The sequence below is a fragment of the Oncorhynchus kisutch genome, linkage group LG18 (assembly GCF_002021735.2).
Source record: "Oncorhynchus kisutch isolate 150728-3 linkage group LG18, Okis_V2, whole genome shotgun sequence".
Lineage (NCBI taxonomy): Eukaryota > Metazoa > Chordata > Actinopteri > Salmoniformes > Salmonidae > Oncorhynchus > Oncorhynchus kisutch.
Genome location: NC_034191.2, coordinates 28,397,572 through 28,425,541, shown reverse-complemented (window position 1 = coordinate 28,425,541; position 27,970 = coordinate 28,397,572). Strand labels below are relative to the sequence as shown.

Below are 27,970 nucleotides of genomic sequence, written 5' to 3'. Positions count from 1 at the left end.
TAACGGTGTAGTGACCTTCTGAGAACATACATGATACATTCAGTTATAAGAGACATTAGAACAACTATTTTATTGACAAACATTTATAGTTACATATATGGCGCTCATTTCATTGAGGTATAATCAATTTTTCTTGAAATATTTGACATCTTGCACTTTAAGGAAGCTGTAACTGAATAACAAACTCAGTAGGTGTAGGTACAGTTGTGATTGAAAAGAAATAACCATGGTTACAAAAATATCTGAAAATACTTTGCTTAAAAAGTGCTGTAGTGTTAAAATTTCAAAACATTATCAAGACAAGCTGCAACAAAATTATTTTTGCAGAGACTATCAAAGCGGACAGAATAACTGCCATAAAATAGAAAACAAGAACATATTTTCGCACAGATATGTTTAGGAACTGCAGTATAAAACGTAAGTCTGCTGTGGCATATATGTTGTTGGAGAAGTCTCATGCAGGGTACCAAATTATATATTTGTGATCTTTTACAGGGATGCACTTCCCAGTCAGTGTGACAGTATCATAAAGACTTGAGTAAAATTCCAACAATATAATAAAAGTACAAGGCTAGAATATATCTCCCCTGTACTAGTGAATCAGGCATTTCTAACTGTTGCAACAGACAGCATTTCTATGGTTGTCAAGGTGCTTTCATTTGAGATTAAAATGTTTTCCAATCTACCCGATTTACATTTGCTTGAGGATACAGTATTCCTGAACCAGCAGGAAACAATGCTCTCAACAAATCACATTAGCTGCATCTTAAATGGCATCCTATCCAATATAAAGTGCACTACTTCGGCATCCTATCCTCTAAAGTAGTGAACTATATAGGGAAGAGGATGCAATTTGAGACAGTCAACATATAAACTATGAAATGTTCTAATTGATTTACAGGGGAAATGAGCAGACAGTGAAACTAAAATAAAATACCCATCACCCCAGTCATGCTATTAATGCAACAAGTATAGGCTGCTGATTCTGAAAGTTCAGGACCATGTGTGATGCATTGAATGAAAATGAAATGTTTAATGTATGGCACAAAAAACAAAAACAAGAAAACAAAGATACATTTGGTCAATAAGACCCTGGCATGTTTTTAGCAGAGAAGTGGGCCCCGTATGCATAACACCTCTTAGAAAAAGAGTGCTGATCTAGGCTAGGATCAGTTGTTACTTTTAGATCATAACAAATACAATTATATGGACAGGAGGGGATTTGATCCTAGATCAGCACCCCTACTCAGACACATTGAATATGGGCCCTGGTCATACATGAAAATACATGCTTCATTGGACAGCAGTTGAGAGAGAATTATTACATACTTTCTATATAGTTTTGCACGTTCAAATATGGACTGGAGTAGTTTATCCTAAAATAATCATTTGAGCCATCGTGGGCCATATTTAATTGGCTGGCGTGCCGGACTTGGCTCGCAGGCCGTAGTTTGTCCCCCTCCAGGTAAGAAAGAACAGGGTGTGTTTTATTATCAGTCTCTGTTCCCCATAATGACCTGCTACCTCTATCTTCACTCCAGAGCATACAGTATTCAACCAGGTCAAGTGTCATCAGATAATACGCAAGTAAAGACATTGACCTTTCCATGATTCCCTGGGCGTGTGCTACTGTAGCTACCATAGACTGCATCCCAAATGGCACCCTATTTTCTATACAGTACACTACACTACTTCTGACCAGGAACCATAGGGCCCTGTTTGAATCTAGTTCACTGTGTGGGGTATAGGGTGCCATTTGGGACACTTCCATAGACTAGAGCGCAGTGGTCCAGTACAGTACTGGTTCAGTGTGAGTGTATGTGGGCCTATGGGTCACTTGCGTCGGCTGAAGATGCTCTTCTTGCTGGAACTCTTGTCTGAGCTGCTGAGACCGATGAGGAGTCGGGCCTTCTCATCCTCCTCCTGCTGCTGCTGCATGCTACTGTCTGACTTCCCCTCAAACGCCTTGCTCCGAGAGTCAGAGCCCGACGCCGGCTTCAGACGCAGCTTCTCCTTTATCATCTACACACAGAGGGAGGGGAGGACACATGCCATAGGTCACTTCAGAAAATATGAAATAACATATGGTTCAGGAACTCCTTTAGCATCTATGGATGTGAAAAGGAAAAAGTGCCAAATATATAGGACATATGACTGAAGTAACCTATATCTATATTGTGAGAGCTTTAGGCAGGGATTGGCATTTTGGCAGCTTGGAACATCATGAAGTGCCATTTTTGCCATCAAACTGCTACTGTAGGACATGACCGTGTTGGTAATGAGAGGCCAGGGTTCTGTGCAGTATGGAGTAGGATGAAGTTGCCCCTATATGCTGACCCTGGGTTACTTTGGTATTTCCCCAAATAATGGTCAAGGGGAAGGGGAGGCTGATCCTAGATCTGTATCTAGGCGAACTTCACCCCACAATGGTTGGGTTAGTAATAAGCGGGACAGGGTTCAGTGCAGTACCTGTGCTACCAGTGCTTTCCTGCTGTCCCTCTTAACAGCCATGGCAAAGTCCAGCCAGGTCCACGTGTTGTTGTGGTACTCCAGACAGGGTAGAACCAGGTTCAGATCCTTCCAGTCAACACTGCTTTTCTCTCCCTATGTGGACACACAAGCACAAAATACATAATGAAACATCATTGTCTGGGAGTTAAAAAGTACAACAGTTGTTCATATAATTCTACAATAATCATATCTTCATTACATGTCTGTGTTTATTTATCTCCCATTTAATTATATTACATATTCATACACAAATATTACATTTTCAATATTAAACATTCAGATTGATTAAACATTTACTCAAATCAGCTATGGGATTATGTAATCTGGAATGCAAGACAATGCTGTCATTGGAAAATAACTATTATTTTGCAAATCTCTGAAGACATGAAATCGAAAAATCTGAAGATTAAAAACGACGTCCAAGTCACAAAAAGCCAACAGTGTGAGAAGGTTAATATACAAACAGATAAAACACATGACAACACACCAGATGTTGAGGTATTTTTTCCAGTTTGAGAACAAAACATGTGACCTGGTATGGGGTCAACACAGAATCACGATGACATCCCTCTTCATCTAATAATGGCTGAGTGAGATTTGTTATTTAACTTTTATTTAACTAGGCAAGTCAGTTAAGAACAAATTATTTTTTTCAATGACGGCCTAGGAACAGTGGGTTAACTGCCTGTTCAGGGGCAGAACGGGAATTTGTCAGCTCAGGGATTTGAACTTGCAACCGTTCGGTTACTAGTCCAACACTTTAACCACTAGGCTACCCTGCCGCAACATCTCTCTTCGAGGGGAATGTTTATTTATGAACTCACTGACACACCGACATGTATATAGAATCAATAACTGGCTTGAATCAAAGAATTGAGTACCGTTCTCCTTTAGCTAGTTGCAAAATCCAGACAACTTCTGGTACATATCCAGATTTTCCAGAAATGTTGCTACCCTTAACTTCAGCACATGGTGATACCTACCTTATAGCTGACACACAGGGGAACCTGGGGGATCTTGATGTAGATGAAGGAGTTATTCATGGCTGCTCTCTCCTTCATCTTGTCGATGTCATCTACAGGATGCTAGGTAGGGAAATAAGACATACTTCGGTTTCAATACAGTATGGAAGACCTAAGGCTGCATCTGAAATGGCACCCTAAATACTCATCATAGTTCAGTACTTTTAAACAAGGCCCATAGAGCGCTGGTCAAAATAAGTATATAACAAGAAAATTGGGAAGTGCTTGTGAAAACAACGAGCCAATTACCCCAGCAGATGTAGCTGGGTGGCAACGTAGTAAGGCTGTATGAACATTGGGGATACATCAACACAAAGATACATATTCTCGAATTTCTCGTAAAAAAACTAAACTAAAAAAACAAATACCTCAACAGCCTTTCGGAAGGACCTCCTGACCCCAGATGTACGGTTCAAGCCCTGGGTGACCCCTTTGCTGGGGCCCATGACCCCCATGGTGTCTTCCGAGAGCTGCCGAGGCTTGATGACAGGCATGCCTGAGATACAATTTACATTAGTCATTTAGCGGACACTCTTATCCAGAGCGATTTACAAGTCACTGCAAGTGTAGTAGGAAAAACAACCACATAACATAGTAATTGTAGTTATACACCCTTCTTTGAAATAGCCGCAATCAGTAGAACCAGTGCCAGGAAGAAAAACAAGTGTGGATGTGAGTGCAAGAAAGACAGCAGCAGCACCACCACCTCTGAATGACTCCACCACCCCTCAGAGTCCACACCCTATACTCCTGTAACTCTGCAAAATGTCCAATAGGGCACCCTATCCCTTTTATAGTGCACTACTTTTGACCAGGGTCATAGTGCACTATGTAGGGAATAGGTTGCCATGTGGGATGCACCGTCTCACACAGCCCTCAAGGTCACAGTAGACCCAGGCTATTAATAGCCACCAAGGGTTACACAGCAACTACCAATCCAATACCATGTGTGGTATTGAAGAGTTGGCAACGATAATGGAAACTAATATTGATTGGTTGGGTGGAGAGAGGTGTGGATTTCAGGCTGGTCAACATGTAGAGGATGGATGGAGACTTGAGGGCAAGTGAACGTATATAGTACAGCATGACTGTTGCACGTCAATAACTGGTAAGTAAGTAAGCCTTGTCCGAGTCAGAATGGCCCATAGGGCAGGCACCTATCTTCTGCTTCTGTAGCTTGATGTACTCGCCCTGGGCAGGATGCTAACAGGTAGAGGCAATACACACCAGTAGTGACCATTCGGGACTTGTCCTCCTCATCAGCAACTTCCTCCTCCTCCACATTCCTTCCTGGGAAGAAGAATCCCATCATCCTTTTGAAGAACTGGTACATGAGCTGGATGGTGAGAGGAACCACGTTCACCTGGTGACACAAACACATTACAACAGAGAAACACTATCTACCTGTATGCTCCCAATGCTTTCATAATTAAAAATGTTATGATCACATTAAGACATCTCTAATGTTATGATCACATATGTTATGAGATCTTCAATGTTATGATCAAACAGGTTAACACATCTCTAGTGTTATGATCACATGCTTCCTCCTCACCTCAAAGTGCTCCTTGACTGAGATGCCTCCCACTGGGGGGCGGACCTTACTGAAGATGCGCAGGGCAAACTGACGGCCAGACTGACACGGGCTCTGAGGACGCAACACCACCTAGGAGACAGGTTTCATGAAGTTAAAAGTCACAACACAGAGGCTGCATCCCAAATGGCCCCAAAAGTAGTGCACTATATAGGGAATACGGTGTCATTCAGGACGCAGCCAAAATAACCACTGGAATAACGCCATGCTCCTAACTGCTGATTCATGAAGCAGAAATACCAAAAATATATTTCATGTCATTTCGGAAACCAATTTAATTCAGAATACAGCATATTCTGTAAAGACAATAAAATGAATCTGAAATGTCTCCATACAGCATGAATGCTGAGCAGGAGGATAAATGAATCAATTCATGGATTTTTCCTCCCATATGAACAGGAAAACATTTGGAAAACAAACCTGACTTACACAGTGACGTAAGACATGGTACCGTAAAACATTCAGATGACGGTGCAAATGCAGTGTGGAGCACGCAATAAGAGGAAGGACTGGAGGTGGGCATTGGAATGACCCAGTCCCATGGTGGACATGCAATGTTGAATAACAAAGGATACGTCCCAAATGGTACCCTATTCCATGAATAATGGACTACTATTAACCAAGGCCCATAGGCCTCTGGTCAAAAGTAGTGGACTATGTAGGAAATAGGGTGCCATTTGGGACATATACATTATATTCTGAGAGGGATTTCCGTGATGCTGACTGGATAAGCATGATGGTGTCAACAACAGTGACATGAACACCCAGTTACTGTACCAGCACCATACATACCCTCACATGCTGCACATAGGAAACCAAGTAGAGAGTTATCAACACAAGCAAACACTGCTTTAGGAGGTCTTTGTGAGCACGTTTTGGGTGCAATAGGACCTGGAATCATTGGATCAGTAACAGCAGGAGATGGAAACGTCTTGTTTCTGACAAAAGACTGAAAAACTCAACAAAAAGGCTTGTACTATAAGAGATCCCTTTCAGATGCAATATTTGTAAGCTTCACAGGTTCATAGCGCCACCGGTTGTAAAAATGAGCTGTTGACTGCCCTTACCAAAGAAAAGGTCAGAGATAAGCATCATTTCCTGACCTTGTATGCAGCGTTGGGGAGCAGGTTGTTCATGGTGAACCAGCCCAGTTCCAGGAGATGCTCTGCTGTGTCATCTGACTTGTTCAGCTGTGGAAGGAGACAGTTTAACAGATGTTTAGCATCAACATCAGGGCCCGCATTCATAAAGCATCTCAGAGTACTAATCTAGGATCAGGTATCCCTTGTCCATATCGTATTATCTAAGAGGCTAAACAGATACTATTTCAGCACTCCTAATCTGAGACTTTTTGTGAATATGGGCCCAGCTCTCTAGCCAAAGCACAGTATCAAAAGAGTTATGGTCATCTCCTTGTTAGGACAGAGCAGCAGTGTCCTCCCTGCCCCCTGCTCACCTTGCTGTACATGAACCTCTGCAGCTCCAGCTCAGCGATGCCCAGCTGTCCATCCTCCTCAGTGAGACACCAGCGGGCCTGGGCAAAGCAGATCTCTGTCCTGCGAACCACACTCACGTCCTCCGGCGGCTTACGCAGCTCCAGCTTATTGGTCCTCTGCAGCTGGAAGTCTTTAAAACATCTGGGATCAGAGAGTGACATGCAGGGAAGAACACAGGAGAGGATGAGTCAGTATCTCAGAACTTCCCATGGCTGGCCGAGTAGTTTTCCTAGGCATTGAAAAGATGGTGTGGTGAAAGTGTTCGGTAGTTTGACTTGGCATTGAATGGTGTCTGTGGCGGTGTTGGGCTGACCTGATGAGGATGTTGAGCTCCTCACTCTTCATCTGCATGTCAGTCTTCTCCTGATTGAGCTGGTTCTGAAGCCTCACGTTGATCTCTGACAGCTCATCTCCTCTCAGATCCTCAGGCTGGGCCTGGAGGGGTCACACCACACAGGTCAAATATACTCAAGTAGATATTTCAGTGCTTTGGGGTTTGTAACTCAGGGATGTGTTTTAATCCCTCTCTAGATTATAATTGGATGAAGTAAACTAGGAATTGCCATCACCTTTGGTTTTCACCTCACAAATAACAGTGCTGAAATCAGCCATTGCCTCGCCACACAAGGCCTATGAGAAGAGTGTGAGTCAGTCCTTCCAATGGCTCACCCTGATATTGGAGTAGATCTGTTTCTCCAGGCGTCTGATCTGGGCCACGTGCTGCCTTACGGCCTCCTGCAGGTGTAGAATGCTGCTACGCTGCTCCTCTGGGTTACTGGAGATCTCCAGCTGGAAACGCACACGCTGCTTCTTCTCACTGTGCTCCTGAGGACAGAGCCCACACACAACATGGTCAGAGGGTAGGACACGAGGCATCCCAAATGGCACTATTCCCTCTTTTGCCTATTTAGAACCCTGGTCAAAAGTAATGCACTACATAGGGAATATCATGCCATTTGGGATGCATAAGGGACAGTGCAGAGACCTCAGCTACCATACAGTAGGGGTGAATCCGAACTTCCACTCAAGTACAATTTTCACTTTGTCTCCCACTGACCTCAATACATGACTAAGTGAAAATTCGACTTAAGTAGAAGTTAGTAATTGCCCCGTATACAGTTGCATATGCTATAGGACAAAACACTGCCTAGTCAGATGTTGAGGCATCTCGTTACCTTGCGTTTTGGCTCAACGTGCAGCAGTAGGTTGTTGACGATGTCCAGGATCATAGCATACTGCACAGGGTTGGTGGAGATCTCCAGGTCATGGTGAATGAGGGTGAAGGTGTCCACAGCCCCTGATAGTGAAGTGGGGGGAAAGACACCAAGTCGAAAGGCTCAAGCCTTTACACTGAATAACACTACAGCAACATTGTCAGCATGTTCTGACACTGTATTTGAAGATGTCGGCTGCCTCACAGAATTAAATAGAACATAATGGACTTTGGCATCCAAAAAACAGGATTCAATTCAGGAAAAAGTTCATTCTAGAAACTGATAAAAAAATTGTGAAATATTGTATTAAATGTTGTATAAAATAGTGCATATATGAGCTCTATGGGGTGCCTTACCAGCTTGTTTTTTCAGCAGGTCTTCCTTCTCGTTGCGCCGTATCTCTGGAGGTTTGATCTGCGTGGCCAGCTCAGGGTCGATGTCGTGGCTGTAGCCGATGTAGTACATGCGACAGCTGCAACGAGAGATGATACGCTGGACCTGCTGAGTGTCATTCACCTGGGCCGGCTGGTTCCAGTCTGGATTCAAAGAGAACAGAGAGGAAGTGTTACATTTACCTTGACACATAAGTTAAAGGGTAAATATACCACTTAAAAAAGTCTTAAGTGCCACGATGTTAACTACAGAACATAAACACTTTCAGTTTACAGTGCATTCGGAAAGTATTTAAACCCCGTGACTTTTTCCACATTTTGTTATGTTACAGCCTTGTTCTAAAATGGATTAAATATATTTTTCCCCTCATCAATCTACACACAATACCAAAGCAAAAACACGTTTTTAGAAATGTTAGCAACTTTATAAAAAAATACAAATTTGAAATATCACATTTACATAAGTCTTCAGACCCTTTACTCAGTACTTTGTTGAATAACCTTTGGCAGTGATTATAGCCTCACGTCTTCTTAGGTATGACGCTACAAGCTTGGCACATCTGTATATGGGGAGTTTCTCCCATTCTTCTCAAGCTCTGTCAAGTTGCATGGGGAGCGTTGCTGCACAGCTATTTTCAGGTCTCTCCAGAGATGTTCCTGCCGCTGAAAAACATCACCCACAGCATGATGCTGCCACCCCCATGCTTCACCATAGGGATGGTACCAGGTTTCTTCCAGACGTGATGCTTGGCATTCAGGCCAATGAGTTAAATCTTGGTTTCATTAGACCAGAATCGTGTTTCTCATGGTTTGAGAGTCCTTTAAGTACCTTTTGGCAAACTCCAAGTGGGCTACCATGTGCCTTTTACTGAGGAATGGCTTCTGTCAGGCCACTCTACCATAAAGGCCTAATTAGTGGAGTACTGCAGAGATAGCTGTTCTTCTGGAAGGTTCTCCCATCTCCACAGAGGAACTCTGGAGCTCTGTCAAAGTGACTGTCACTTGCCTGACCAAGGCCCTTCTCCCCTGATTGCTCAGTTTGGCCGGGCAGCCAGCTCTAGGAAGAGTCTTGGTGGTTCCAAACTTCTTCCGTTTAAGAATGATGGAGGCCACTGTGTTCTGGGGGACCTTCAATGCTACAGACATTTTTTGGTACCCTTCCCCAGATCTGTGCCCCGAAACAATTGAATTTACCACAGGTGGACTCCAATCAAGTTGCAGAAACATCTCAAGGATGATCAATGGAAACAGGATGCACATGAGCTCAATTTTGAGTCTTATAGCAAAGGATATGTATAGTTATGTTAAAAAAGGTATGTTTGAATTTTTATATATATAAATTTGCACAATAAAAAAAAATATAAAAAATGTCTCTGTCATTATGGGGTATTGTGTGTAGATTGAGATATTTTTATTTAATCCATTTTAGAATAAGGCTGTAACGTAACAAAATGTGGACAACAAAATCAAGGGGTCTGAATACTTTCCGAATGCACTATGTAGACACTGGCATGGTGCTGGAGATAATAATATATATATATTTTTAAATATGGAATTTCACTTTAAGGAAAGATTCACATCAAGATGAGAATTTCAGTTTTGAAGGGCCAGGGTTTAAACATTTCATGAAGTAGAGTATGTGCGAAGAGCAGCAGTACCTGTTGTGGTGCTGACCATGCCTCCAACAGCCTGGCCACTCTCCATCAGCTCCAGCACTGAGTCCAGGTGACGCTGCCTGTGCTCCTCAATGTTTTTCACCTGCAGACGCACCATGCACAACCAAGGCAAAGACACACAGTCAAAGCTGTAACAGCACCCTGAATCTGAAAGATACAAATATGCTCTCTACTATGCACCTACTATAAAAAATACTCTGTCGTGCAACTTGGACTCGAGCCCGAATGTAAACCATACACAACACATCATCATTCAACGCTACAGATGATCATTTATGGTAGTTCTTGTTAAAGCTTTTGGGTGACCTGACCAAATTCACATGGAAAAGTGAGCGTTTTTGATCTGTCACTCAATTGAAAGAAAGTCTAAGAAGCGGTAGATCTGTTCTATGCACGCCATTTCTATGCTTCCCTTTTCTTAAGCTCCATTTTTGCGTCTTTTCCTTTTGTTGTTTTGTACACCAGCTTCAAACAGCTGAAAATACAATATTTTTGATTATGGAAAAGATTGTACCATCTACACTGCTGGGATCTATGATTCTCTACACTATACTTGCTTTATCACAAACTGAAATTAGAAACTATTAGAATTTTAGCAACCAGGAAATGGCGGAGTGATTTCTGGATAGTGCATCTTTAAGAGCCTGTTAATGTTTTCACTGGCCCACCTCAAGCCACAACTGCCAGTCCTCCTGCTCTGAGGGGTTGGGTTCCATGGTGGCAAAGTACTGCATGCCGTCAAGCAGACAGGTCCAGGTGGTCTTCTGCTTGAGGGTGTCGCTGTACCAGGCCGGGTGGTGCTCACACTGCAGCAGCTGAGCCTTGGCAGCAGACACCAGCACACAGCCAGCTGTCTCTGTGCCACGCAGCATCATCTACAGACAGACAGCAGAGCAGGATTATAACTTTGGGTCCTGTTAGCAAACATTGTTACATTTGGGGGCAAATAAAAGTGTGATTGGCCCACTGGGCCTTACAATCCTAATCTGATTTGCCATGAACCTAAACTCCCAGACTAGTTGTCAGTTGTACCTGACAGTTGACCAGCTCGATGAACCAGTTGCGGTTGTAGACGTCGTCTGTCTGGCAGGCAGCGATGCCACACAGTTGATCACTCACACCAGAGTCCTCCTCTGAGAACACCACAAACTTATCAGTCTCCTCAATCAGCTTCTGCAGCATGGATGTCCCTGCAGAGTGAAGAGGAAGGAAGAGTTGAAGAAACACTCAGTAAATTCTATTCAAAGACGCTTTATGTGGCCTGGCTGGCCTAGCAGTAATACTGCAGCCTCTAACATACATACATACACTACACGACCAAAAGTATGTGGACACCTGCTCGTCGAACATCTCATTCCAAAATCATGGGCATTAATATGGAGTTGGTCTCCCCTTTGCTGCTATAATAGCCCCCACTCTTCTGGGAAGGCTTTCCACTAGATTGAAACATAGCTGCTGGGACTTGTTTCCATTCAGCCACAAGAGCATTAGTGACGTTGCGCGATTAGGCCTACCTCGCAGTCGGCGTTCCAATTCATCCCATCTCGATGGGGTTGAGGTCAGAGCTCTGTACAGGCCAGCCATGTTCTTCCCACAACAATCTGAATGTACCATTTCTGTATGGACTTCACTTTGTGCACGGGTGAAACAGAAAAAGAGCCTTCACTAAACAGTTGCCACAAAGTTGGACGCACAGAATCGTCTAGAATGTCATTGTATTCTATAGCGTTAATATTTCCCTTCACTGGAACTAAGGGGCCTAGCCGGAACCATGAAAAACAGCACCAGACCATTATTTCTCCTCCACCAAACTTTACAGTTGGCACTATGCATTGGGGCAGGTAGCTTTCACCTAGCATCCGCCAAACCCAGATTCGACCGTTGGACAGCTAGATGGTGAAGCGTGATTCAGCACTCCAGAGAAAGCCTTTCCACTGCTCCAGAGTCCAATGGCGGCGAGCATTACACCACTCCAGCCAACGCTTGTCATTGTGCATGGTGATCTTAGGCTTTTGTTGCTCCTAGACTTTCCACTTCACAATAACAGAACTTACAGTTGACTGGGGCAGCTCAAGCAGGACAGAAATCTGACGAACTGACTTATTGGAAAGATGGAATCCTATGACGGTGCCATGTTGAAAGTCGCCAAGCTCTCAGTAAGGGCAATCTATTGCCAGTGTTTGTCTATGGAGATTGCATGGCGGTGTGCTCAATTTTATACACCTGTCAGCAACGTGTGACTGAAATCGCCAAATCCAATCATATGAAGGGGTGTCCACATACTTTTGTATATACTGTATAGTGTATCTACAGTGTTGACATGGGTTGGAAACCGGCCTAGTGGCCTTTGACACATCATCCCTCTTTCTTTCCCCACTGTCATCCTCGATCACTATCTGTTCAACACAATCTGAAAATACCTTCAAAATATATATTTAAAAAGAAAATACCATAAAATACCATCAACTTAGGCTGCACTTCTCCTACCTTCGTGCTGGCTCTTCTCAGGGCGGCTGGTGCTGGGCATGGTTGGGGTGGAGGGGGCCGTGCTGGGGCCGCCGGAGTAGTTGGACAAAGAGCGCTTGAGCTTCTTGGCAGCTTGCAGTGTAGTGTCTATCCTCAGGCCCTTCAGAGCCTCTGTGGAGAGGTTCCTCTTGAGAACGGCTGCCTTCTTGTAGCCGTCGTACAGACCGAACGCTATGTTCCTGTTAGTGGTGGTCCAGGAGGCTCGCAGGTCAACCAGGCACAGCTTGTGGGTGTAGGGGGCATTTGCCTCATCTTTTGGGTTCCCCTCCTGTCACAATGAGAAACACCATCATTACACTTCAGGTTTTTACAAGAGATCTAGCTTCACCTTTTGACTGGAGAACTACAAATGAAGGGTTGAAACACAGAGCCAGAACAAATATAATTAATTTAATGGTTAAGAAGCTACTGTGTGCGTCCCAACTTGCGCCCTATTGGTCCTGGTCAAAAGTAGTCAATGACATAGGGAATAGGGTGCAAATGGAGACACAGCCTGTGCAATCAACTTTGGGGTGTCTACCATGCCCTCCCCATCAAGGGCTATACAAATATATACCAAAATAAGACTCATAAATTTCAAAAAGTAACTAAGACAAATTGAAACAAATTGTAGTATATAAACACAAATAAAAAAAGAGAATCAAATTACACCATTACCCTATTGCTAACAAAAGACACAAATAGAACACACTTAAAGAGAACATGATTATTACACTATTGCACTTCAAACAAGAGAAACACACTAAATTGCTCAACTAATTGCATTACTAATTGTACAAAGTTAGAGGTGCGCTATTTGATAAGATTCCCCGTTCCACCTACCTCGGGCATCCAGCGGGGAGACCGGAGGTCAACCTACCCCCCTCCCCATATCGTACTTCTGAATTGGAGACCTTCCCAGGCAGTAGCCTGCCTAGCTCACAATCTAGAATCAGGGCGCCCACTCCGACAAGAATAATTGACCCACAGTCCCACACGGTGACATGACTTCATTGACGTGACGTGCAAAAGAGCGATAGAAAACCGATCCCGCAAATGTCACCATTCCAAATGTGTTTTTTGTTGTTGTGCGGGTGCCCTGTGACACCCCCGGCAAGATGCCGCCTATACCTAAATCCGCTACTGCTCCCCATTGTCTTACCTCCTCCATACGGTTGCTCTGGCGCTGGTAACTGAGGGAGGACAGGCCGAGCAGGTGGGTTTTCTTCACCTGGGCGTTGATCTGGTGGTCAGCCGTCTCGTCCCAGGTGGAGGCCATGAGGTGCACCGTCATCAGGGACAGCTCTGACACCATCTGGGTCACGTTCCACTCAGAGATCAGCCTCCTCATCACCGTGCCCGCTGAGAGAACAGACAGACAACACACACACACACACACACAGACAATTGGATAGACCAACAGACAGGCTGCTCAACAACTCAGTCTCAATTTATACCCAATTCCACATATAGTGCACTACAGTATATGGGAATAGGGTGTCATTTGAGAAGCAAACATTAAAATAAAAACCAATTAGACCATTGCTTGAGTGTGTAAATAGCTTGTGGCATTTCTATGCCCGTGTTGTGCCCTCTCTTCTTACCCTGTGGGATGAGTCTCTGAGCCCCTCTGGTGAAGACGTGGCCTTTGCTGCATTCCACCTGGATGCCCCTCTGCTGAGCGAAGGAGGCCCAGTAATGCACCTGGGGAGGAGACAAAGTCAAATCTCAAATGTTAGCGCTCATTGGAGGTAACAAGACCATGCAACGGACAGCGCGCTCTGAAAACATGGAATCAGTAAAAATAGAACATATAAGAAGGTCTTTAAAAATGTCAATTTTATCCTATATTGACAAAAAGATTTGTCTGCTTTGTTCTTTGGGTGTAGGCTGAACATAAGCAGTGAGTGTATGGGTCTCAAATAGCACCCTATTCCCTATATAGTGCACTACTACTGGTAAAAAGCATTGCACTATAAAGGGAATAGGGAGCCATTTGGGACGTGTTGCATAGTGTTGGTGGTTTACTCACTTGTAGTTGAGGAAAGGCTGCTGTATAGGACATCTGTTTGTAGTGCTGGCCCAGCTTCTTTCGGATGGGTCTGAGGCTGTGGAAGAGCTTGCCTCTGCAGATGGGTCTGGAAACGCTGGTCCAGGTGGCCCAGAAGTTCTGCATCCAGCGCAGGGTACTGCTGTACAGGAGGATTCTGGGCTGGCATGGCTCTGAGAGAGAGAAACAAATGCCTTCAATAAACAGACTGTCAACATTAGAGCTAATGATTTAAAGATGAATAACAAAACATTATCGCATGCAAGCTAAATACAGAGACTTGATTTGACAAGCGTTCACAGTATCCCAAATGACACCCTATTACCTAAATGACTTACTTGACTGAGAGCCTGACTCATGGAAACTATGGGCACTGATCATAATTAGTGCATTATATAGGGAATAGGGTGCTATTTGGGATGCAACCTCTGTGGAGAATTCCTCAGTGAACCTGGAAAAAAGCCAAGCCACACAGCTATCACAAGGTAACTGCTCAACCGCCTCACCGGTGCCACAGTGTTGGTTGAGGTCCATGGTGATGGAGAGGTTGAGGTTCTCTGAGCGGAAGGCTCTGAAGGAGTCGTGAGGTTGTCCTGATGTCACATCAGCTACATTCTCTGCACAGCAGAGCATTACAGCGTGATGGTCATGGGGGTTGCCATGGCAAAGCCATTGGAGGTCAAGGGTCATGCACAGATTTGGCAGGTGCAGGAAACAGATGTCATCATACCTGAGAACAAGAAATATATATTTTAATCAAATTATGAACAATTTCATGAAACATGAAAATCTAAACGTTTCACAGGTGAAGCCGGTTGCAGAATTTCTGATATTTGAAAGCCAGATTTCAGTCTGCCACCTACTTGGAGGCTGTCCTGACGTTGACATCCATGTCACCTTTGAAGACAAACTGCCCTGGAGTCCACTCGTAGTTGACTTTGTTCCATTCCCAGTGCATGTTCTCTGTAGTGTTATAGGGGTCCTACAAAAGACCAAAATTATGTCAAACAATTGCAGATAATCCTAATTCTCAGGCAACACATTTTTCAGAGGCAGTAAGTGGCTAAGAAGTGTTGCTCAGACTCCGTGTTTTAACCTCCGTGGCCAGCTGATGGAGGTTGGCCTGTTCTATGTCCATGATCCAGCGTCCATGTACCAGCAGACGACTCTTGTCCCACCAGGCCAGAGGAGGGGAGGGGTCAACCGTGGGTTTGGTCAGCAGATCAACCACCTGGCCAATCAGGGTCCAAGCTGGGTCCCAGCAAGGCCCCCACACTATAGTGTACAAGGATATATTGGCTGCATGGAGAGAAGAGGAGATGGGAAAATAATAGTTAAGAGTTTAATTTGCACAACTGCCAGTATATGTTTAGAGATTGGATGACACTACATCAAACAAATTCATACAAAGTTATGTGATCGTCCGCTATGTGTCTGTTGCCTATTGTTGAAAATAAATACAAATCATCACAAAAAAATGAGGATTGTGCTTCATTGAAACACTTTACTTACATTTAAAATCGCAGTAGAACTTGAGTGGTGGCATGTTCCTGTGGACGGTTATGTCGCCCCATGGCTGGCCAAGTGGTACAGTCTGCCTTCGGCGAGCCCGGCCCTGCCCGTCCTGCTCTGTCCCGATCAAGCGGCCTGACAGCTCCCAGTCCCGGATCTCAAACAAATAACGAGGATAGTCCCGGATTCTCACTGTCACAGGGAGAGAAATAATAAAAAATGATATATGTATCACCTCTTCACTGTTGACGTTGAGACCGGTGTTTTGCGGGTACTATTTATTGAAGCTGCCAGCTGAGGACTTGTGAGGAGGCTGTTTCTCAAACTAGACAGTAATGTACTTGTCCGTTTGCTCAGTTGTGCACCAGGGCCTCCCACTCCTCTTTCTATTCTGGTTAGAGCCAGTTTGCGCTGTTCTGTGAAGGGAGTAGTACACAGCGTTGTACGAGATCTTCAGATTATTGGCCATTTTGAGCATGGAATAGCCTTCATTTCTCAGAACAAGAATAGACTGATGAGTTTCAGACTAAAGTTATTTGTTTCTGGCCATTTTGAGCCTGTAATCGAACCCTCAAATGCTGATGCTCCAGATACTCAACTAGTCTAAAGAAGGCCAGTTTTATTCTTTAATCAGAACAACAGTTTTCAGCTGTGCTAACATAATTGCAAAAGGGTTTTCTAATGATCAATTATCCTTTTTAAAATGATAAAATTGGATTAGCTAACACAATGTGCCATTGGAACACAGGAGTGATGGATGCTGATAATGGGCCTCTGTAGATTATCCATAAATTTATATATATATATATATTTTTTTTATATATATTTTTTTTTAATCACCCATTTCCAGCTACAATAGTAATTTACAACATTAACAATGTCTACACTGTATTTCTGATCAATTTGATGCTATTTTAAAAGGACAAAGAAAGGAGCTATTCTTTTCAAAAACAAGGACATTTCTAAGTGACCCCAAACTTTTGAACGGTAGTGTGTGTATATACAAAAATAGTATCAATATTAATAATTAACGTATGGAACAATGGTCAAATGTAGTGCACTATAATAAGCAATAGAGTGCCATTTGGGACACACCCATCACTCACCTAGGAATGCAGTGAGGTTGAACGTGACTGCCCGGCACCACTGGACCACCAGGGGGAGCCCGTCTCTGGGGAAGGGGCTGACTCCGTCGATGTCCCTCAGATGCTCGCGGACGCGCTCCGGCCCATGGAAGGACTGGTCGGCCAGGGACACCAGCTCCAAGTCGGACACCGTCCAGGTCAGCAGAGACTTCCTCATGGGCGTGTTGGAGTAGAGGCGACGGGAGCGCTGGATGTAGATCTCTATGTGTTTGCGTTCTAGCGACGTATACAGCTCTTCTATCTTCCTGGCAGGCAGCAGTTCTCCGTGCTGCTTCCGTAGGTCAGCCACCTTCTTGTCCAGCAGCTGGAGCCTCTTGGAGCTCTCCTTGCTCTCATCCTTCATCAGCTCGTAGTTGTCCCTCAGCTTGATCTCGAAAACGTCATCCAGGAAGACGAAAGAGAACTGGCTGATCTTGAAGACCAGGTCTGGGGGCAGGCGCTGAGGGCCTGGGGTCTGACCAGGGCTGCTGTGCAAGGACTTGAGCCACTTCTGAACGCTGATGAACTTGTCAAAGGTGTTGGAGAAGTTGTACTGGTAGGGGAACTCCACAGCCAGGCAGGGGCAGGTGACCACCCAGGCACGGTTGTGTCGGGTGGAGAGGAAGGGAAAGAGGTGGCGTTGGTCCAGGGCCTGATCAGGGTGCGTCTGGACCTCCAGGCCCTTGAACGAGAATATGTCGTTGCCGTCGAAGTTGAGAAACATGTGTGGAGAGCGGACGTTCATGGAGCCGGAGTGAGTGGAGAGGGACAGGGCGTCTGTGTGCAGCAGGAGGTAGTTGTGCTCTGTCACCTGGGCTGTGAAGCGGGTTCTGCCCAGTTCTACACGAACAGACAGGTCCTTGACCGTACTGTGGGCTGAAGAAGTCTTAGTAGATCCACTCTCTGGAGGATCTGCTAAACTATCGTAATTTCTTCTCTCTGTCAGGACTAGAGAATCATACAGAGTATCCCAGCAACCCTGGCTCTCTGTCACGTGGTGATATAAAAACATGTGGTCTGATGGCGTCCACTGCACTGCCAGCTCCTCTTCACACTGGACCTGCACAAGGGAAGAGGACAAGGCATATGAACTTATCTGAATAACACCGTCAATCAGGAAGAAGGAATAGGCCTGATGGACTGACGGTAAGAAGAGTAACTGTAAGCTACCTCCACGTTCCCGGTGGCGACGTGGTAGCAGATGGCCAGGGTGGAGAGGCTGAGGACAGGGTTGGGGGTTTGGGCTGAGGGACAGCAGGGCTCCATGGTCTCTGTGAGAGCTTTCACTACACATAGACGTACACCCTGGACAGACAATGTGGAGCTTTCCGCCGAGCCTTGGGCCTTCACTTTGTCCACCCGCAAAGACACAGCTCCTAACACAAGACAGGAGCCAATTACCATACAGAATATAGGCCTAGCTGGAGATGGAGATTAAGGGTCCATCCAAAATGGCACCCTATATAGTGCGCTAATTATGACCAGGGGCCATAATATAGGGGATAGGGTGGCGTTTGGGACGCATCCCTAAATAACACTTCCCATTTAACTTACCTGCTACATTAGAGAGTGTGAACACATTGACATCCTCCAGGTTACACTCAATCTTAAAATAAAAGGCGCCCTGACTGGGGGAGGTTGTCCCATCAACAAGGGCAGGAACAGGCACCACATCTGGCTGCTCTGAGGCCTCCAGCTTCCTGCCATTGGCCAGGTTACAGAGGGCCAATAGGCGGGACAGGCACAAGGCACAGGTCTCGGACACCTCCAGCTGTAGGCCCTTCAGATTGGACTCCACACTCACACTCTCAGAATGACTACTGGACTCACTCTGGGGCTTGTTGAAGCTCCCCTGGGGGGACAGAGACAGCAAATATAAATAACGGCTGGTGTAGTATTGGTCAAATACTAATCAGGGCTGTGATCATCAGGTCAACACAGTAAATTAGGAAAAGTATGTTATTAGCTTAGAGGTAGGTCAATTTCAATGATCTATGAATAGAGTGTAATTTCAGAAAAGTAGGATTTCCTGATTTTGATTTTCTTCATCACAACATTGGAACTGAGGAAAAACCACAGGGAGTAGTAGTGAGTAACCCTAAATAGTTAATGCCTACCTTGTTGTATGCCTGCGTTACCTGCAGTGTAAGGGAGTCCAGGATGAGGGCTTCCCCCCACACATGTTTGCCAGGGGGGTGGGGGGCTTGCTGGATGTGGGACCCCTGGCCTACCCTCCACCAGAAGTGGTCCAGGGACAGAGCGAGGCGACGGTGAACATTCTGGAACTTGAGGCTCTCTGCGTTTGTGCTGATGTCCAGGAGGTGCTGCATCTCTACATTATACATGACATATTCAGATCTACTGAAGATCACAAATCACATTACTATATTATGGGATGCAATTTTAACTCAACTCACTATGTGTAGGTGTGTGATGATTCCCGTGGTGTAAAAGGATATTGCATTTAATTCCCATATTTTCAGGGATAAAGTAATTGTAGTTAATGTGTTACAGACTGACAAAAGCTGACTGCCTTACAAAAACACTTCTGATGACTTATCTAATCTATCAGGGCTGTATGTTTGGAAAGGGTTGATTCAACAGCACGCCAAGTACCATGATTAATCTCTTGAAACCGCTTCAATGTTGAACGCAGAATGAACTGAAGAAAAACACCCACTGCTCTCCATTAGCATTCCTGTCATTCCTCTCCAGGCAAGACTAAACTTTGTGTTCCCACAACAACATGCTTGACCTTTAATGCAATGGGAGTATATTTTGACCATGGCCTGTGTGAGTATGTGTGTGGTGCTGTACCTGAGCTGACTGAGATGAATCCCAGGGCGAAGGGAGGAGTGTCTCCCAGCTGGACAGAAACGTTGACATTGGACACAGAGGAGCTGATCATCACTGGGGCGTCCAGATGGGGGAAGTTCCTGTAGGACGGGAGGGTATGCAAATACTCCACTGGACTACACACCACAATACACCACCAGACACAACAGAAACATGAAGATGAAGACAGGAGAGGAGTGTTAGTTGATTTCAGGTGGTCTCAAAATCAAAAGATATCATGCTTTCTGGCCAGGTTAGTAATATATGTTGGATATTGTCTTTACATCCGTTTCAAGCAATGAACTGGTGTGCTTGACATTCTCCGGTCTGGTTTGTCAGTTGAAAATGCTCATACCTCTTTCTATGAGCTTCTTTCCTATGAATAAGCTGTTTCCATGGAAACAGGTCTAGCCAATGGGAGAACTCCTGGTGACGGTAGTGGATGATGCAGGTGTTGACTGTGACTGACCCTGAAATGTCCACTGATGTCACCTGGGGACATGAGTGGGAGATGAGCAAGAGACTTCAGATCAAACGGATTTCTTACAAGAGGTCAAATGTTAAGCATATTTACAAAGAGCTTTGATAATGCGGTGAACTATGATAACTAGTAACCGTATCAATCAAATCCGAAGCACACCACTCACCTGCAGGACAGTCCTGAGGGTGTTAAGGCAAAGGATTCTCTGTCTGCTCTGGGAGAGGAGAAGCCCATCTGTTGACACACAAACAAAGAATGGTTATTTTCCACCCTCCCAGACCCTCTCTTTCCCTTCTCTATGGCTACATCCCAAACGGCAACCTATTCCCTATATAGGGAATAGATTGTCGTTTGTGATGCACATCTTTCTGGTTCCCAGTGCCCAGCTCTCCACTCACCCTCCAGAAGAAGCTCCAGGCTGCTCTGAGGGAAGCTCATCTCAGGGGTGAAGCTCCTGAGGGGCAGCTGCTCGTCCTCACGTCCATATCCCACCTTCAGAGACTTTAGGGTCCAGTTCAAGTGTCTGGATGATTCAGATATACAGTCAGAGGAAAAAGAAAATGACATTATACTTTTTTTAATTTTTTTATAACAAAAACACATGATTCATACCAACTCACCTTTTCTGGCTGTGCATGGACAGGGTTATACTAGTATTCTCAAACTCCATGTTGACCTTCTGGGGCACCAGCTGATGAAACTGCTCCACTGCTTCAGTCTGGATATACTCGTCCTTTTCACATTCTAGAAGAAAATGACAACAGAGAAATGGTTGTGAATAATGCATTGCCGAATGGTTCCCAAAATCACCTTACAACAGCCATACAATAACATCACATCTGTGTCTCACGATACACTTTTCCCTAAAGTAGTGGACTATGTAGGGAATAGGGTGCCATTGGGACATTCCCTAAAGTAGTGGACTATGTAGGGAATAGGGTGCCATTGGGACACAACCCTTTGCACTTTCTCACCATCTGCAGAGAGAGTGCTCTCCAGAGGAGGAGGTGGAAGCAGTAGCTGGCTGAGGAACAGGCCCTCGTGCAGCTCAGCAAGCAGTGTTCTCACACACAGGGCCAGTCGGCCTGGACGCAGCTCTGGCAGGCTGACATCCCCAGACAGCACCAGGCTCAGGGACACCTCTGCCAGACATGTATCCTGCTGAGCAGTGAGTTGGGACAATGCAGTGAAATACATTCTGTGAAGTAACACTTCTTTAAAATAGACCCACTTAAAAGATTGCTATGTTTACATGGGAAGAAACCCCACTTACCAATCGACTGCTTTTAAGCACTTTACTGCTTAGCTGTCCAACAGAAAAGTCCCAGGCCAACCTGTTATGAAAGTTTGAGAAATTGTTATGAAGAATATGAAAATGTAAATAGTCAGGCTAAACTAAAAAGACTGATCTGTTTAGATGAAGTTAGTGTGTGGAGGTTTAATACCTTTTGCCCTGGTGGTCGAGCAGTAAGTCGATACTTGAGGTGGTCATGTACCATAAAGACTCTGACAGGGCTAGGTTTAGCACCATCACATTGATGGAGTCAATATGGAAAGACAGCAGCTGAGAGCAGAAAGACAGCAGCTGAGAGCACTGTTTTTCATGAATCATTTAATGAGTAAAATGTATATATAAACAGTTGTGTGTTTGTCCCTACCTGGGAGAGGAACCGCAGGGCTGCAGGGCTAAGGGGAACCTTCCCTGACTCTCCTCCATCACGGCTCTTAGGCGCCCGAGGTCTTAGAGGCTGCTGCAAGTCCACTCTCACTCTGGACTCGCCCACACACAAAGCCAGGCACCTCCTGAGGAAAAGAGTTCACAACCTTGTATTGTTAAATTATTCACAGGTCCTTTCCCTCAAAGGCCAAGAAAGCTGAGAGATATGCAATTAAGATATGCTGGTATAAGATTGTATAAACACGTCTTTAAAAAACTCACGGCAGGTTCTGGTTTAAAAGTTTGCTTGAAATCCATATCCTGTCTATTTCCTGCAATAAAAACAAGGAGAAATGCACCTGGTTTACAACTGAATTGTAGTCTTACACGAGTTGAAAAAGGTTGTATATTCTACCATGTGTGACAATACACAAATAAATATCCTTCCCAATGAAGACATAGAAACAGGATTTCTAGGGATGTAACGATTCGCATCGGTCCCGGATTCAAATGTTTAAGAAGCAAGTGCATTAGTACGTGGACCCCAAACCGATCCAAATGTAGCATTCAAACGTTACAAATCACAAAAATGTTTTGCTCATATTAGCAACATTTTTTTCCACCTTCAAAAAATACCTCTCATATTTTGTGACAACTGATGCTTCCTCTCCTTAAGTGTCGAACTGCATGTAACTGTGTTGAGTCATTGATCTGCAAGTCATTTTGCCTGCCGAACAACCCCAGGAAATATCAGTATCCTTGTCAAAGTGCGAACTGTTCCCGGCTTCACGTACTGACCAACGGAGATAGGCGCAATGTTGCCAATTTAGTGACTTTATCGCTATTATTTATTGGTACAGGCCAGCGAAAAATGCAGGTACTTTTCAGGCTGCCTTTGGGAAGTTTTGCCACAGTTTATGTTTTTGATAGCATTTAGCGACTTTGTCACTAAATTCTGCCGCAAACGAGTGTGAAAAGAGGTTTGCGTTAAAGCCAATTTACCATTCTCCGAAAATGTGGTTGGAAGCGCGGTATGGATGGTGTAACGCAAATTTCGGCGACTGCAGATGCATGTAGAGGCCAAATTTGGCTCCGTACCACATCGCCATTCGCCCCTCAAAATGTAAAACAACGCTGAGACCTCCGTTTAGCTCCGCATTGACATGAATGGTTGACGTTAGGTGAGGGCGAGATGTCCTGCATAAACACAAACTCCTGATCTTACGCATGTGCGTGGCACCTTCAGCATTCAAATGCTAAAATGATAGACTTTATTAGTTGAGTGACAACCTACTGTCGTCTATGCACTGTTGAAAAGTGTATAAATAATTTATTACAACTATTTTGCAATGAACATCTACAGTATCCTCAACAGCAATCTGTAGAGTAGCACCATGGTTTAGCCAGAGCTAGTTTCTGTCCTCCTCTAGGTACATTGACTTCAATACAAAACCTATGAGGCTCATGGTTCTCACCCCCTTCCATAGACTTACACAGTAATTATGACAACTTCCAGAGGAAGTTAAATGTCCTCAGAGGCAATTCATCTTGCAGCAGTCAGAAAACATACATTACCATTCAAAAGTTTTGGGTCACTTAGAAATGTCCTTGTTTTTGAAACAAAAGCAATTTTTTGTCCTTTAAAATAACATCAAATTGATCAGAAATACAGTGTAGACATTGTTAATCTTGTAAATGACTATTGTAGCTGGAAACGGCATATTTTTTAAATGGAATATCTACATAGGCGTACAGAGGCCCATTATCAGCAACCATCACTCTTGTGTTCCAATGGCACGTTGTGTTAGCTAATCCAAGTTTATCATTTTAAAAATGCTAATTGATCAATAGAAAACCCTTTTGCCATCATGTTAGCAAAGCTGAAAACTGTTGTTCTGATTTAAGAAGCAACAGAAACTGGCCTTCTTTAGACTAGTTGAGTATCTGGAGCATCTGAATTTGTGGGTTCGATTACAGGCTCAAAATGGCCAGAAACAAAGCACTTTCTTCTGAAACTCGTCAGTCTATTCGTGTTCTGAGAAATTAAGGCTATTCCATGCGAGAAATTGCCAAGAAACTGAAGATCTCATACAATGCTGTGTACTACTCCCTTCACAGAACAGCGCAACCAGAATAGAACCAGAATAGAAAGAGGAGTAGGAGGCCCCGGTGCACAACTGAGCAAGAGGACAAGTACATTAGTGTCTCTAGTTTGAGAAACAGGCACCTCACAAGTCCTCAACTGGCAGCTTCATTAAATAGTACCTGCAAAACACCAGTCTCAACATCAACAGTGAAGAGGTAACTCCGGGATGCTGGCCTTCTAGGCAGAGTTCCTCTGTCCAGTGCCTGTGTTCTCTTGCCCATCTTAATCTTTTTCTTTTTATTGGCCAGTCTGAGATATGGATTTTTCTTGGCAACTCTTTGCAAGCCCAAAAAGACAGCTGTGGTGTCATTTCTTGGTTCTTCTGTAGTGCATAAAAACAGCTACAGATAGAGTGTACAAGGTTGAATTGAATGTGTCAATCAATGTCTGTCACCTTGATTACTCAATTTTTTCTCGACATGTACACCTACGTGGTAAACATTAATTCAGAGGCTAGGTTGTAGAAACCGCATGATGGGTTTAGGGAAAGATTATAGTATCATGTAGTAGCCTAAACCTATCGATGTTACATTGAGCTGGGTGTATGGGATGACAGTCATCCAATATACGGTAATAGAAATAAGGCCATGCTCATAAAAAAAATTATCATCCTCCCTCATCTTAAACGGCACTGACTGCCACTGCCTGCTGAATTGGGCTTACAATACATTTTATTTTTGTTGTTCAGGTTTATCATCAAGCAATAGTTTTGGTGGATTTGCTTTAAACAAATCAGTGTATATGGTCATTTTTAAATATACAGGGTATATCTAGCATACAGGGTATATCAAGTTGATAAATTCATAAAAGGACAGCAATCACTTTTGCGAGGTGCACTGCATGGCCAAAGCGAGGAGAAGAGAAAATCACTCAGTAAACGGTCAAAACCATTTGATTTTCAGATGGAGGTGAAATTCAAAATTGTGCTATATAGTGACTTTAGAAAGTATTCATACCTCTTGACTTATTCCATATTTTGTTGTGTTACAGCCTGAATGGAAAATGTATTAAATATGATTTTTTTCTCTCACCCATCTACACACATCAGCAGCAGATTTGATTTAGAATGGAAAATGAATGTGTCTATGCAAAAAATGTTAGCACATCTAATCGTAACGCATCGAATCAAATCGCATCGATTCGTTCTCTAATCAAACAATCGTTTCACACTAAAACATATTGTTCCTGTATGGTATCGGAGCACATGTACCTAGCTAGATATGTATCGGAAAGATGCACATCCCTAAATTTCATTTAATAAGCAAAAGGCTTTGCGTAAATGTAATGTGAACAAAGCCTACCAGAGTGTGCTGGGGCTGAAACTGGATACTTATTCCATGCACTGAAAAGAGCCCTACTGATTTGATCTTCAGCTCAGCATTCAGTGTGTTGTGGAAGAACCGTACCGCCAGGCTGCATATTAACCATCTGAAAATAACCAGAGAGAACAACATACCATGTCAAATGATTTGATAATGTCACCGATCATAAAGAAATGATACATTGAACAGACTAGAAGTCGACCGATTAATCTGAATGGCCGATTAATCAAGGTGACAGACGATTAATCGGCATTGGCTTTTTTGGTCCTCCAATAATCGGTATCGGCGTTAAAATCATAATCGGTCGACCTCTAGAACAGACACATCTTCTGTGTCTCTCACTTCTCCATCAACAAAGTTGTGTCATTTTCAAATCAAATCATATTTGTTACATACACATTTAGCAGATGTTATTGCAGGTGTAGAGAAATGCTTGTGTTTCTAACTCCAACAGTGCAGTAATACCTAACAATTCACACAACCTAAAAGTAAAAGAATGGAATTAAGGAATATATAAATATTAGGATGAGCAATGTCGGAGTGGCATAGACTAAATACAGTAGAATAGAATACAGTATATACACATGAGATGTGTAAAGCAAAAATATGTCAACATTATTAAAATTACGAGTGTTCCAGTATTTCTACTTGCACATCCTCATCTGCACATATCACACCAGTGTAAATTGCTAAAGTGTAATTACTTCGCCACTATTTGCACACACTGTATACAGATTTTTCTATTGTGTTATTGACTGTACGTTTGTTGATCAAAATGTGTCGCACTGCTTTGCTTTATCTTGGCCAGGTCGCAGTTGTAAATGAGAACTTGTTCTCAACTGGCCTACCTGGTTAAATAATGGTGAAATAAAATAAAAAATAAAGTGGCCAGTGATTAAGTCTATGTATAAGGGGCAGCAGCCTCTAAGGTACAGGGTTACGTAACCTGAAAGCCACCTAGATATTGAGTTCCATCAAAGGACAGGCTGGCACTTGTGTTAGTGCACAAAGATAGGGCATTGTTCTAGCCAACTCTTGCAGCAAAGCTTCAGCAGTTCAGTTGTCTGATTGCCCAAGTCATTCCCATTATAACATTTAGTGCGTTCTCTACATTTCTCAAGTCAAATGAATAGTGATTTTCAGAGGTAGAAAGAATCAGGTATTCCAAATGTAAGGTATGCATAGATACTTTCTGAAAAGGGGACAGCTGCATTATTTGATGATTTGGCAATAGTTGTTTTGGCATTAGAAGGAAGGTATATTAGACAGGAATATTGTGTGAAAATGTTCTTCCCCCATGTTACGGCATGTTTTCTTACCTGAAGAGTAGAACAGATAGGAGCAGGAACAGGAGAAGTGCTAGTATGACGATCAGCAGGAGAGACATTTGTCCTGATGTTGACCCCTCGTTCACACCCAATGTGTGGTCATGGGGCTGGTTATTTTGATTTCAATGCCTCACGGTGGGAAATTAAGACAGTTCAGCTCCTCTTTGGATCCCGGAGATACCTGTCATGCAGGTGCCTCGAGCTTAATGTCACGTTATGTCTTGTTAGCTAAAGAAGTGTAATCATGGCACTATTCAATAGCTATTAAATAACATATGCCAGCTAACGCTGTCTTGTCTAGTCTGGAAAATCTGATAGCTACACTTCACTAGCTAGGTTAGCTCGCAGGGCCAAACTGGTATGCTAACGTCGTTACCGAACGTTGGCTGACACAAAAAGTTTGAAGGAACCGATATAGCTAGCGGGTTAAATGGAAAGCTGGAACTGGCTCACAGTTTCGAGTAGCGAGCTAGCTAACTATACTCAGATATCACTGGTCAGTCACTAGCTGGTAGCTAGCTACGACGTTCGTTGGCTAGCTAAATAGCCACGTACTAGCTAGCGTCAATTAAAACCAACGTTGGCAAATTTGGTAGCTATCTAACAAATATAAGCCCCTTTTCAACCTCTTGTAAATCTGACGGTCTCAAATGTTCTTATCCCGTCTGGAGGGTTCTCATCCTCCTTACATTTTCAGTAGCAAAGCACCATCATATTCTAGGATTGTTGTCCACAACCGTAAACAGTGGAGCGATGAGCAGAACCAAAAAGTCAATATGGAAATGGCCAACCAATTTGTTTCCCGGAGTTCGAAACGCCTCACTCTGAACCCATTCTGGATGTCTCTGGCCTAGCTACATTGCACTTATATTTTCAATCAGTGCACACAAGTTTATTCAAAAATGATTTAATATGCTTCTCCCTCTTTATTATGCAGCATAACAACTCAATAATTCGTTTAATAAGGGACCAAACACTTCTTATTTAGTGTCATTCATCTCTTTATGCCAAAGAAATGGAATCACTAGAAGATGATACGAGTGAGTTGTTAGCAAAGGTTAGGCAATTCTCCCATCTTGATGAAAATGTTCATGGCACCCCCTTT

The 27,970-nt window shown here is 43.8% G+C and overlaps 1 protein-coding gene across 2 annotated transcripts; it reads right to left on the bottom strand.

Moving 5' to 3' along the window:
• Positions 1-46: 46 nt before the first annotated feature.
• Positions 47-27,778, bottom strand: LOC109909124 (protein KIAA0100). Of its 2 annotated transcripts, none has more exons than XM_020508062.2 (39): positions 26,857-27,778; positions 25,517-25,643; positions 22,352-22,401; positions 22,071-22,215; positions 21,858-21,976; positions 21,686-21,746; positions 21,387-21,573; positions 21,033-21,156; positions 20,811-20,935; positions 20,579-20,646; positions 20,287-20,423; positions 19,914-20,068; positions 19,214-19,428; positions 18,651-18,948; positions 18,267-18,472; positions 17,079-18,156; positions 15,973-16,164; positions 15,557-15,759; positions 15,324-15,442; positions 14,967-15,190; positions 14,443-14,633; positions 14,015-14,114; positions 13,573-13,772; positions 12,393-12,699; positions 10,938-11,095; positions 10,574-10,780; positions 9,888-9,987; positions 8,194-8,373; positions 7,799-7,920; positions 7,293-7,448; positions 6,937-7,058; positions 6,584-6,764; positions 6,231-6,317; positions 5,089-5,199; positions 4,761-4,896; positions 3,902-4,029; positions 3,495-3,596; positions 2,470-2,604; positions 47-2,022 (listed from the first exon to the last, which is right to left on the bottom strand). In XM_020508062.2, exons 1-39 carry the CDS (start codon positions 26,922-26,924, stop codon positions 1,834-1,836), a joined length of 6,813 nt encoding a protein of 2,270 aa, XP_020363651.1. In that variant the 5' UTR covers positions 26,925-27,778; the 3' UTR covers positions 47-1,833. The 2 variants fall into 2 exon arrangements, with proteins under 2 accessions (XP_020363651.1, XP_020363656.1); XM_020508067.2 differs by having other exon boundaries at positions 19,235-19,428; positions 19,914-20,032.
• Positions 27,779-27,970: the final 192 nt, after the last annotated feature.

Bases quoted from the DNA above. Each gene is read 5' to 3' on its own strand.
- LOC109909124 (XM_020508062.2), bottom strand. From the start codon at position 26,924: ATGTCTCTCCTGCTGATCGTCATACTAGCACTTCTCCTGTTCCTGCTC. The intron at 16,165-17,078 runs GTGAGTGATGGG...TCCCTGTGACAG, and splicing joins CAACCTCACTGCATTCCTAG to TGAGAATCCGGGACTATCCT. The intron at 6,765-6,936 runs GTCAGCCCAACA...CTCTGATCCCAG, and splicing joins GAGCTCAACATCCTCATCAG to ATGTTTTAAAGACTTCCAGC.